General features: G+C 41.4%; 1 protein-coding gene across 1 annotated transcript; it reads right to left on the reverse strand.

Annotated features, from left to right (window-relative positions):
* Window positions 1-256: 256 nt before the first annotated feature.
* LOC146001285 (1-acyl-sn-glycerol-3-phosphate acyltransferase alpha-like) lies at window positions 257-12,614 on the reverse strand. Its single transcript, XM_083138586.1, has 6 exons — window positions 12,483-12,614; window positions 10,374-10,595; window positions 7,031-7,167; window positions 5,148-5,332; window positions 2,077-2,248; window positions 257-849 (listed from the first exon to the last, which is right to left on the reverse strand). The coding sequence occupies exons 2-6, from the start codon at window positions 10,562-10,564 to the stop codon at window positions 692-694; spliced, it is 843 nt and encodes a 280-aa protein (XP_082994712.1). The 5' UTR covers window positions 10,565-10,595; window positions 12,483-12,614; the 3' UTR covers window positions 257-691.
* Window positions 12,615-13,082: the final 468 nt, after the last annotated feature.

Genomic DNA, 13,082 nt, shown 5'->3' on the forward strand with positions numbered 1-13,082 from the left:
ATCTGCCCCCCTCCCGATCCAAAAGAAAAATTTGCCCTGCCTGCCTGTAAAGGCACGCGCCTCCCCTGGCTTTTACATCAATTGAACACCCAACTGAGAAATGACAATTTACCCTTAAAAAAAATGGACCAGGCTAACGCCTCCTTGTTCTCTGTTGAAATGTTTTTATAAAGATTGAAACAAATGAAAACTCTAACTGAAGAATGGTTTATGAGGTTATTAAGAAACTAAAATACGTCTTTTAATTTTTGGTAACATATAGCAATATATTTCCTTCATTTTTCTCGTCCCTGTTGTCACATTTTCGTAATGCATCATTTCTGCGGTTGCAGTCGTTTAGGTGCATGGTCGTCGACTTAGAAGGCAAGGGACTTTCTGCCCTCCCAAAATCCTGAAGATGTATATTTACATGATACATACAAATTATTGTTGTCAATCTTGTACCCCCTCCCTCCAATATTTACATGAAGTTGGTGCGTCTGTTTTAGTGTAACAATATTGGATATGATAAGACCGTCACTGGTTCATGTCTGATTTCAGAAGACAGTTGCCCATTCCAGAGGCAAATAAACCAGTATCCTTTGATGAATGTAGACTATCGCTTTTCTGATGTCCAAGAACTCGATGGCTATTTGCTGGAATCGCAATGAACTTTCTTTCAGCTATTCGACGGCTTCTCCTCTCGCCACGGTCAGCAGCGAGGTTTCGTAACCTGGCACAGAATTTCCTTCCGAAGTTTCCGATAGCTGCTTTCCATAAGAGACCTCGTGTTGTGCACAAGAGCATTCAGGTCGCTCAGTGTAAGACCGTTTGTCTTTATGGGAGGAAGGACTTCCAGGATGATATTACCTGGGAAAGAGAAACAACATATATTCGGGTGACATACAATTCCATATTCAAAGCTTGATTGATTGTTTTGTTTTATTTTACTTACCTTTCTGCCACTTTTGGCTAATCGTGAAGAAGAGGATGAATACAGTAGTGATGATGAGATGGGTGAAGGGACAATCACAATCATACGAGGTGGTATCAAGACGTTTCGAGACTTGCTCTATTTACAAGAAAGTATTGTATTTATCTACGTTTACACACTACCACCTATCAAATAGTCCCCTTGCACAGCAATACAGCACTCCCAGCGTTCCTGCCACTTCTGGAATGTGTCCTGGAAGTCTCTTTGCGAAGAGTGTCAAGCACCTTCTGCGATTCGCCCTGGATCTCCGCAATGGTGTCAAATATCCGGTCGCTTTCGCCGAATGTCCTCCCAAAGAAGCGCCTTAAAACCTGGCAGTAGAACTAGCCCTTGACGGTCTGGCCCCCGAGGACGAATTCTCGATGCACAATGCTGCGAATGTCGAAAAAGACAATGAGCATACCATGCACTTGGTCGAGCTGCGAACCTTCCTTGCCTTATCGGTCATGGAGATGATGGTCTCTTCTACTGTCGAATTATGTCAAGCGTCTTGTGGCAGATTTTCCCAGTTTCACTCAGAATTTCACGTTCGCTCTTTGTTCCAACTTGCTGTCAATGATGAAATAGCAGACGTCGTAACACACGTGGTTAAAATAGCACCAGTTACACAGCTCTCGACGTACACAGGACGATGTCTTTTGACCCACTGACTTGTAAATCTCGGGGGCTTCCCCGATGTCGTAGTGGTAACGTCATCGCCTTGTAATCAAGGGGCCCCGGGTTCCATACCTGGTGGAGGCACATTGCAGTGGTTCGGATCCCACTTTAAACTGTAGATCCAGTCCCGATTGGCCTATCTGTGCATAAAGTGGACTTAAAACATCAATTCAATTAAAATTTATGAAGGTCAGTGCTCCCTGTGAATGTGTATGCAGCCTTGTGCTGCTATCTGTTGGCGTGTTACAGAACGAGTCTCGAAACTTTTTGATATCACCTCGTATATGGACGACACATCACGAGACCCACAGAAGATTATACTGGCTGTGAGTACAGACGCCAAAGCTACAAAATGCAGTCCAGGGTGTAGAAGAAGGAAGGTGCTCAACAATTGTGCAAAAACAGGCTTCCTGATTAACAGGGGATAAAAAAGAAACAATACTTGCCTGCGCCGCGCACCCACTTGTGCCCTTTGCAGAACCACAGGGGAGACACCACGATGGGGACGAGCGGCACCTGGTTCTTGATAGCGCAGTAGAAGGGACCCTTCTTGAATGGGAGCAGCGAAGACGCCTGCAACCTGTTCCTCGTTCCTTCGGGAAATATAAGGATCTTACACTGAAAAAGTGAACACTTTATTTACAAGCTTGCAACAAAATAAGTAGGAACATGAAGTTCCCCTAACTTCAACTGCAGTCATGGACACTTCGGGTTCTGACATCCAAATTGACATTCAATTGAGTTTATTACAAACCACAAGTGTCCGTGACTGCATAACTAACATAAACTATATTGAAGTAATAACGTAACGCACACACAAATACACATATATAAACGCAACGCATTACTCTGAGTTTGTTTACAGGATTCTGTGTTTTCGCCGTTCACACTTGTTGCGGCTCTGGACTGTTGTGCATCCGTACCGCTGAGATTATGATACGAAAACACTCGCGTACTGATTATACGTGGATTTATTATATAAAAACATAAGTGAACTGTAAAGTATACATAAAAATACATAGCGTTGTGAACAGTGATCCTTTTGTGTGCATGTGTCTGTCTCTGCTGTACGCTCGACGTTGTTCTATTGTTTTTAGTAATACTCAACGCCAAGAGATGGCACTGGTTGGCCTTTTACACACTATAGCTCTTTTCAGTTGTTACGGCGTGCGCTCTAGAAGCTGGCAGGGGAAGTGGAGAGCGGGGAAACGACCTATCCAGCGCAACGAGACAGGCCGGTTAGAGAGAGAGACTGCAGCGTTGCCAGAGTAGCGGGAAAGGGGAGTCGAAATCGAAAGAACCATGAAATACAGACGTCCCATTGTTCGCGTATGGCCTGAGAATGCGTATTATCCCCTTCTTGTGGTCAGTAGAATACCGATAAGTGTATGATATCAAGTGTATACGTTGTAGGAATTATTTCCAACTGTACCGAATGTTAGCTAGCATTGTCCATTACAATCACTGCGTCTTTGATGTTCCTTTCGTCAAGCGTATCTAAAAACTGCAAAAACCACTGAAAACTAATTTACATTCCTGTAGAAAACCAGTGTGACTGGAACCTACGTGACAAACAATAATGCGCCCACCTTTACCCACGGGCACTTTTAAACCCCCTGTACCCTCTTTATTTTGCCACATTTTCGTTGGAGCGTAATTCTGATGTATGTACGTTTCATCTAAATGAAATACCTATATAGGGCAAAGGTTGATTGATTGATTTAGTTTATTTTACTTCGCATTTTGTGCCTCTTGGCTAATTTGCGAAGATGGGGATGAGTGATGAAATGATGAAATTGATGAATGGACATTCACAAACAACCAAGCCCGACCGGGATTCGAACCCGGGACCCTTGGCGTCACAACGCGATGTGCTAACCACTCGGCCACAGGGTCGGGCATATAGGGCAAAGGTTCCTTATTTTTTTAGAAGATGCATTTTTTTTGCAAAAACGTTACTCTGGCTGTAACTATATCGGCTCTCTCCATCAGAAATCGTCTACCGTCATTGCTATTTTTGTACTTGAACCCCATATACTTCAGTATCCTCCACAACGACGAAACTCCCCACTGAAAGCTTATTTGTGTTTGCAAATCAACCCGTAACTTGTTTAGTGTTGGATATTCACTCTTTACATAATACCCGACGATAATTCTTATTATTATATCTTTATCGCAACCGTCGATTGCCTTTGTGATACTGTTCCTTTTGATTCGTTTGCGCGGTGATTCAAATGACGTGGAACCCGACGCCTCAAGACTGTCTTTGCATTCCCTAACAATACGCTGCACAGTTCGCGTACTCACTCCACAAGCTTCCAACACTCTCTGTTGCACTTTGTGCACACTTACCAAGGGACCACTGTTTTCTGCTTTCTTTTGAAAATATCCATGAACCCTATTGATTATTTTCCTGCATTGGCTACAAACTACCTCTTTCCTGTTCGCCATCGTACGATACTTACTGCGTTAATAAGCACAAAGCTCCCTATGGAACAACGAGATTACAAATAAACGTCACATCACATGCCACATATACGTTTATCGAAGAAACAATGCCGTTAGGCAATACACGACTCGACAACAATTACTCCCACGTATGTTATTCCTACATTCCGCTCATAACAAACAGGAATCAACACTGAGGCAAAACACCAGCAGCAACGCGGTGAATTGGCAACACAGCAACGTGCAGAACGAAGTTAGCGCTGCAGCTTCCTCCCGCAACTGCGTAACTCTCGGCTCCACCGCTAGGTGGTCTGTTCTCTGGTTGGTCAGCGGCATGTTCCCCGCTCCCCACTTCCCCTGCCAGCTTCTAGAGCGCACGACGTAAGAACTGAAAAGAGCTATAGCGATGACGGAACAACACTTAGGTTAGTAAGATCCATAGAATATTTATATTCTACATTGGACCATTCCAGCGTTACGTGTGTGACATTTTACACAAAATTTAAGGTTCTAGACATGAGATTGGATTAAAATATTCACAACGAACTGATTTCATAAAATTGTGAAATACTTTTGTGATGTCTGCTAACCAATAAAAAAAACTTGAGTAAGATGACATAGTCTGAATGCAAGAAAAGCATTAACAAAAGTGCGTTAGGTGTGTGACGCTTTAAAAATGTAGCAAATTTTGACTTCATTTGTCTGTGAAACATATGGGCTGAAGATGCTAGTAACTTTTATTGATGAAATGTGCAAATTATATGCACTCACATTACAAACATCTAAACTTTAATGCAATTAAAAACAATAATAATTTCCATATTAATACATGTTGTTATTACATGGAGTAGGACCACTTTTCGTAGAATGCCCATACTGTGTTTTCAAGATATGCACTTAATTTCGACCATTTGCATTTTTATGAATCAGTTTCGTTAATTAGTTAAACATTCTGTGAATTTCGTAATGAAACGTTTAATTTCGAACCAGTTTTTAACTGTCTTGAATGTGTTTGAACGTTATGCACACAGAGGAATGTTTGTAAAATCACGGTCCGCTGTTCCTATACCTTGTATCTCTGCAAGGCCCTCCGCATGCTCTCGTTGAACTTGTAGTGTGCTTTGTCGGTGTTCGATCTCTTCACGAAGATGAAACCCGAAAGCCACCAGTGGAGGGACGCCAAACCTGCAAGTAGCAGTTCCTCCTTCATCGCAAGTGTGAAACTGTCCACCCTTGAGCAGATCTCAGCGCCCACTGGAATAGATAGGCAGTATTAGGATTTGCTGGCACAAGTATTCGACAAATTGTCCAGGACTATTTTCATATTTTTCTTCTTCGTGTTTTTAAGGAATATACATTTGCTAATATGTAGGCCTATACACATACATACATATATTTTGCATAGTTCAGAGCTTGTTTGACGTGTGAACATGGTGGCGGACATTTTGCTTGAATAATTCTTATGCATTTCACTCTACATGTCATTGTTATGTGAATTACCTTTTGGGTAATTATGTCTACCTTCGGAGTCCCATGATCGCTCTTACGTTCTTCCAGTATCATTTCGAATTCATAGTGTAATGGACGTTACTTTCATAACTTTTGTTGAAAAGGAATGCTGACATCATGGGCGTATCCAGCGGGTGCAAAGGGGAATTTGCTTCACTGGAAAACGAGTGATGAAAATTTCCATGTAGTTCATTGTGCTTTTTACGTGAAAAGTGAAATAAAATTTGCCACTTAATCAAATTATAGCATTGACACAATTTCGATTCCTTGCTCTCCCTGAGAAAGTGTTGTTTTCCCACCTGGAAAAAAAACTTGGTACGCCCATGACTGATACAACGAAATTTTTTATTGTATTTTTTTTAATTGCGTCACCACTTTTGGGTAATCGCAACGATAAAGGAGGCAAATGATTAGGTCAAATTGATGAAAGGTTACTCGCAAAAGAACACTCATGCCCAGAACGAGACTCAACCCTGAATCGTGGTCGACAATTCAACAATTTTGTCCAGGCGAGGCGGCCAGAAAAATTAGTGCAGTGTGTGTGATGAAAATAATAATTATACTATAGTAAGACAGTAGGATTATTCTAATCATGTGCTGACAGCCTATACGAACACCCTACGGTCAATAGGCTAGCCTGAATTGAGAGATTTGGCGAAATCGTTGAGACCTCTGAAGAGGGGGGGGGGAGAGAATATCTTAATATAATATGGACAAACACGCATATGCTATATATATATATGTAACCATATGTGTAAACTAGAGGGCCTTCCCGATGGGGCAGTGGTAGCGTCGTCGCCGTGTAATCAAGGAATACCGGGTTCGATACCCGGTGAAGGCACACGGTGGTTCGGATCCCACTTTAAACTGTACGTCCAGTCCCAATTAACCTTACTGTGCATAAAGTGGGCTTAAAACACCAAATCAATCAATCAATTAATCATATAAACAAACTAATTCCTTTACTGCTGATTAAAGATGTCTATACTATATTACAAAATTGTTGAAATAGTTTTTTTACGTATACGATTTGGTTTCATTTTTGGTTTCTTTTAATATAAATTAATTATATTTCGTAGTTATATTTGTCTTGCATTCTTGTTTTACTTTTATTGTGCATATATTGTTATTGGTGCAGATCTGTTAATGATCTCTTGAAAGAGAAAGAGAGAGAGAGAAAGCATGCAACACTGAGAAATACTCTACTTTGTGTGTGGTTTCGATATTATCCTTAGTAAAGTATATTTTAAGCCGAAATTAATTGCTTGTCCTATATTGTTATCACATAAACTCCCCCCTCCAAAAATTTTTGGTGTTTGGGATTTTTAAGAACAAGATTGTTGGTGGGGGAATCCCCCCCAGGATTTCGCATCATGATGAGAATAATATTTTCAGACCCCGTGTACTGTAATTTGACGGAGAAAGGAGGAAGACTATACTTACCGAAGATATCCAGGCAGGACTGATGGTTAGCAATCAGCACAGCAGGCCCAGGAATTTTTATATTTTGCTTTCTCCTCACCTCAAACCGAAGTCCAAACAAATATCTTGAAACAAACCTGTACGCCGGAGCAACATACCTGTAAAATAAATTGTTACGTCATCACAATGAATATCGTTCCGGTAGACCACTTATCCTTGGCGTAATAACGTTCATTATGTAACGATGGAGAATTCTCTTTTTTTTTTTTTACAACACTTGTGCTGCAGATATAACGAGACAATTAACCACTTACAGTAGCAGTGGTGATGTTCATCACCTTTCTGCATAAAAGAAACAACAATGTCACAGGTCATGGACGGGAATTATAAAAATATCTGGAAATATGTTTCACGAAGATTATGACCTTGAAGTTCCATTATCTGCAGACTTTGTTGCTGTAAAGGCCAGCATGTTGCGTTGTGTTGCATTGCATGTACAGTGTTTGAAATTAGAAAAATTCCTGACAAACAGGTATCTTGTGCGTCTCGGCGACTTTTGTTAGCTTTTTCATTGTCTATGTTTCCTGCCAAACTAGGATAGAAAAGGTACTGGAATTTTGTTGAGGCAAGTTGAATGCCTATACCCTGTCCCAGCTATCTCTTGATTGATTGATTTATTTGCTTATTTTACTTCGCTTCTTGTGCCACTCTTGGCTAATTTGCGAAGATGGGTATGAGTGATGATATGATGAAATTGATGAATGCACACTCAAAAATATCCATGCCCAGCCAGGATTCGAACCCGGGACCCACCCACTCGACCCCCTCCCTTGCTCCACAGATACCCGGGACAGAATATAACTATTTTGGCTAGCACCGGCCAGCGCTCTCACCTTTGGTGCGGGAGGTCCCCGATTCGATTCCAAGTGGAAGTCTACAAAATGTCGACGTTGACTCAGCGTCTTGAGGACAATTGGGGAGCTACACACTGTCCCATCTATCTCTGGAGTAGTCGAATGAAAACAAGCCTCTGCGCAGGTCGTGACGCGAGACGGCTACCGATGAATACTTGAGAGGATCGGGATTGCGCGGAGGGGAAGCGACTGCAGTGCACTCCGTTAGTGTGACATCACAGCAGACGACGAGCTGGAACCGAGTCTAAACAAATAAAAACGTGCTTTTTCTCCTCAAATACATAGAGTTTCTCCACTGCAAAGGGTAACTTTAAGAATCGTGACAGCAGTTACGAGACAAGCATGTGATGTGCATCGTACCTCAATGTAAATATGAGATTTCGGAGAATACGTCTATGTATAACATATACATTACAGATGAGAATGTAAAGAATAAATGGAGTTGGAAAATAAGTAAAGGGAATGCCAGAAAGGAATCCGATCCGGAATCGCAGCCAATGGGCGCCGCGTTTTTAATCGCCTGAGGCTGCTGGTCTCCCATCATCCATAGCGGCAGCGTGACCGACTTGAGATCGGGTGAGATTCGGCTCGGCTTCGGCTGTGCTCGGAAATGGAATGTTATGAAAATGCATGATTTTCTTACTCCGGTTATTCTTTACCTTATTCTGTGTAAGGTATGTGTGATATATAGTCGTATTCTCCGAAATCTCATCTTTACATCGATGTACGGCACGCATCATAATTTTGTTTCATAATTGCTGTCGCAATAATTAAAACTACCCCTTCCGATGGTAAATCCCATTGATTTGAAAAGGATGAAAACACGTTCGCCCGTTGTTTAGACTCATTTCCAGCTCGTCTTTTTGTTACGTCACCACTAATGGACTCCGTTACCAGCCTTCGCAGCAGCGTGTACTGCTTCGCTCTGCCCACTCGATTCCCCCTTTTCTTGGCTGCTGTGCGCGGCCTTGCTCCAGAGACAGTTGGGACAGGGTATACTTGAAAAGAAGAAGTAGCGAGCTCCGATCGGAAAAACAGAAAACAGCGGCGATGGGACTCAATGCGCTGACCACGCGTCACCCAATGAAAAACAGCTTTGGCAGGATTTTGCTCAGAAGGGGCTGTTCAGCATTGGAGTTTAATATTAAATTTGCTCCAGCTCGAAAACCGCTTCGGTCACTCTAAAATCTCTACTTCATTGACACCAACAGACAATTTGCAGTTAAATTCCTCCCCAAGAAAAACATAGCCCTATATCTTTGGTAGACATAAGACGACACAGAACAACGGCCTCCATGTGATATCTGGAGAGTGCTGCTAAGGCGAAACGTTTTAGCAGAAAGTGTTACAACTTATTTCTGGACAGTGATGCGCCCAAGACTTTCGGAAGGGAGGTGTTACATACACATTTTTTTAGTAGTCACTCATAATTTTCCCATCTTTCTCTGTCTTTGGCGCTCTGTTCTTTTTTTTTTAGTTATGACCGCCCACCAACAACCCCTTGGACACGCCACTGGTAATTTTCCAACATTTGCTATTTCTTTTAGAGATGTTGATCCAAAGGGAGGGGGTTATAACACCCCCCCCCCTTGGTGTTTTATTTCTATTACATATAATTCAATGTAGATGGGTATGTAATAAATATGCACAATCTATCTATATAGTACATAAACTATAATTGATTGATTTGGTGTTTTAAGTACACTTCATGCACAGTAAGGCTAATCGGGACTGGACCTACAGTTTAAAGTGGGATCCGAACCACTATGTACCTCCACCGGGTATCGAACCCTGGACCCCTTGATTACAAGGCAAAGGCGCTACCACTGCGCCATCGGGGAGGCCTCATACGAATATATATAAAAGTGGATGTATGTGTGTGTGTTTGTTCTGGCATAACTCCCGAACGCCTGGAGCGATATCAACCAAACTTGGTACACGTATCACTTGCAATCTGGAAAGAAATACTGTGGGGGTAAGACACCCATGGCACCCCTAGGTGTGGGGTAGGAAGGGGGTGACATGTAAAAATAATAGAAAACGACCGATATTAGTGTGGAATCCATAGTTTTCGGGGTCGCTAAGATAAATAGTGACACTCCCAATGCCGTTCAACTCCAAGTTCATTTTACACTATAGTTAGAATTCATTATTTTCCTGTCTAATAAAAGATTGGGATAAATAAATATCTGGGCAATGCCGGGCAATCAGTTAGTAAATAATAATTGCTGGGGTTAGTGTTGCCCACGAGACGAGACTTTGGCCTGTCTCGTCTCGTGGAAATGCTGTCTCGTCTCGAGAATATTCGTTTGTCTCGGAACACATGATCAATCTCGTCTCGTCTCGAATTTTTAAAAGCCTGTCCCGTCTCGTCCCGTGGACAACACTAGCTGGGGTAAATCAGGTCAAATTTTCAGAATACGCCGGTTGCTTGTTTCTGTTGTGGTTACCTTTTGAAATTCTTCGGATCGCAGAATCTCGGTATTTGCAACGGCAACAGCGCTATTGGGATAACGCACCCCATCAGAAAGACCAGCACTGCGAAGGTTACCAGGTACCGCCCCCTGTCGCTTGTCGAACCAAGGATGCAGAGGAACACCACCACTTGGAGCAGCATCATCGGCCACGATGACATGTCCATTTCGGGCTTTCTGTGAGGCTCTACTTTGCTCCTGAAATGCAGAATCCAAAGGATATAAGTACGTAGATAAGGTGTTCTGTATTTAAGCTCCATAGCAGTTGGGTCCAAGTCGAAATGTGGAAATTGCCTCCTCACTTTAATAACTTTGTTGTATGTATCTATCAAAATAGATGACCATTTAATAATTGAAATAATTATTTATAACAAATTAATGATATTATTATCTCCTTAGTTTTTCTTTATAATGATTAACATGCATTTACGTACCAAGACTAGACCTAAAGTGAAGGGTTCATTTCTACAATCACAATTATCTTGTGCTTCTCGAAGTTGTTGATTTTTGGACCATTTTTTCATAATTTTCATTGTTTGAATTTGAATTATTTTTTTTTTTTGGTGGCGTCAGCACTGAGGCTATTTTGCACCCGTCACACTACACGGGGTCCAGCCCCTTATCATAACAAAAATAAAAGCGTGTCTGAAAAGTAAAATTTCCTTATCTTGGTTAAAAGTTAAGGCTAAAAAGGGCGCTCAGCACAAATAAGGACAGAACACAGGACGACACAGAATTATACTGGCCATGGGGCCAGTCGCCAGGGCCTCGTTAGTCTGCAGTCCAGGGTCTACTATGTGGAAGTGAGGTTGACTATTGGGTGCACTCACTACGTGGAAGGAGCACCCCTTGCACCCCAATTTTCATTGTTACATTTGTGTGAGTGTGTGTGTATGTGTGGTTGTGTCAACGAGGAGACGAATGTGGACATCCGTGCTTGCCTAGTGTGGTATTTCAGCATAAAATGGAGGAGGCCTGTGGAGGCGCATAGTAGTTCGGACACCACGTTAAACTGTAGGTCCAGTTCCGTTTAGCCTATGTGTGCAAAAAGTGGACTTAGAACAAAAACTCTAACACAAAATGGGAAGTGGGAGGTAGCAATCCCGAAGAAGCCCCCCCCCCCATTTTTAAAATTCCATTTTCATGAAATAAACAGACCGATATAACTAAATCGTTCAATTGTCGTACCCATAGCATCATTCAAAATGCTTTTCAGCAGTTTTGCTTCCATTGCGCATAATATTAAATGAAAAGATTTTTGTAAACACGGAAGGGCCTTGTAACAGAACATCTCGGGAAGTATGTATACTGAAATGTGTGAATTAGTGTTAGAGCAGGCTCGTAGCCAGGATCGGGGAGGGGGGCTCATCCCTGATCAGCACAGGTGTCACCAGAAATATTTGTAGAAGGGGGCAGACCACTGGTAAAACTCGATTAATAGAAATAATAATGATAATTATTACCACGGTTATAATTGTCATTTTACAATAATAACTATTATAAGTTATTAAAAATAAACCAATTTTAATCCAAATTTATTGTTGTTATTGTTATTATTATTATTATATAAGTGGAGAGACATTGCTACTCGATCCACCTTATGAGTGAATATCCAACACAAGTGTTGTCCATTATTTTTCTCACATTTTGTACAGTTAGTGTACTGAAATTCATAATTATTGTATTTTGTTATTAACTTTTACACATTCCGTTAAAAAAGACTTTAAAAGTTAGGGGTAAATTTTACTCATAAAGTTTATAGGTATTGTGTGACCTCTCACAAAGAAAATTATACATTTTTAGAGCTGTGGATCTATTTATTCTTTGGATTAAATGGTAATTAATGCTTCCTCTATTATACACTAAACATTTTTCGACCTGATGTTTAATCCTGCTAAGGAAGTAGAATTAATTACCACTATATATTATTTATATTAGATATTTGTAGAACTTCGTGTGGGGGGGGGGGGGCTTGGGCCCCCTTAGCCGCCCTGGCTACTTGCCTGTGTTGGAGCTGTAGTTTATTCGATGAAGATCAAGATGCTAACAAAATAACATGTTTAAAATGTCGGATAGTTTACTTACGATTCATTCACTCAAAAAAATAATATTTGGGATCCATTCCGCGTGCAGTCAAAAGTATGTGCACTTGCAGAAATGAAAACATTCACGCTTCATGCCACTTCAATGCAGAAGTATTGTTTCTAAACATCTCGAATGACGCTTACGATGGCATTGTCGTTCGACCATTCAATCAATTAGAATAACGACGTAATTAAAAGCAACACTAACTAATCACGACGGAAACATAAAATGGCATATGCCTGATTCTGTTCGGTTAACGGGCTTTGAGATAGGCTAGTTTGATTGATTGAACTTCCTTTTACACCCATTAGAGTGAATTTACGATATTTGCTATTAGTCTGTGCTTCGGTTGTTTTACATCACTTTTTTATCTATTAGGTTAATTGTGACGACAATGATGCATGCTATTTAGACATAACTGATGATAAAAGTAAGCACTGCGTGTCGTCCGGTCATAGCTGGGATTCGAACCCAGTCCGAGGGGTGTAAAAAGGACACAGTTAAGGACTGCTTATTTCAGAACCAGTCACTTGGTTCGAATTGTTTTCGGTGAATGGTCGTGCTCATCCCGCTAATGTTACCCCACGAAATGTGATATCG

Source organism: Lepisma saccharinum, chromosome 17 (genome assembly GCF_977018435.1).
Source record: "Lepisma saccharinum chromosome 17, izLepSacc3.1, whole genome shotgun sequence".
In the NCBI taxonomy this organism is placed as follows: Eukaryota; Metazoa; Arthropoda; class Insecta; order Zygentoma; family Lepismatidae; genus Lepisma; species Lepisma saccharinum.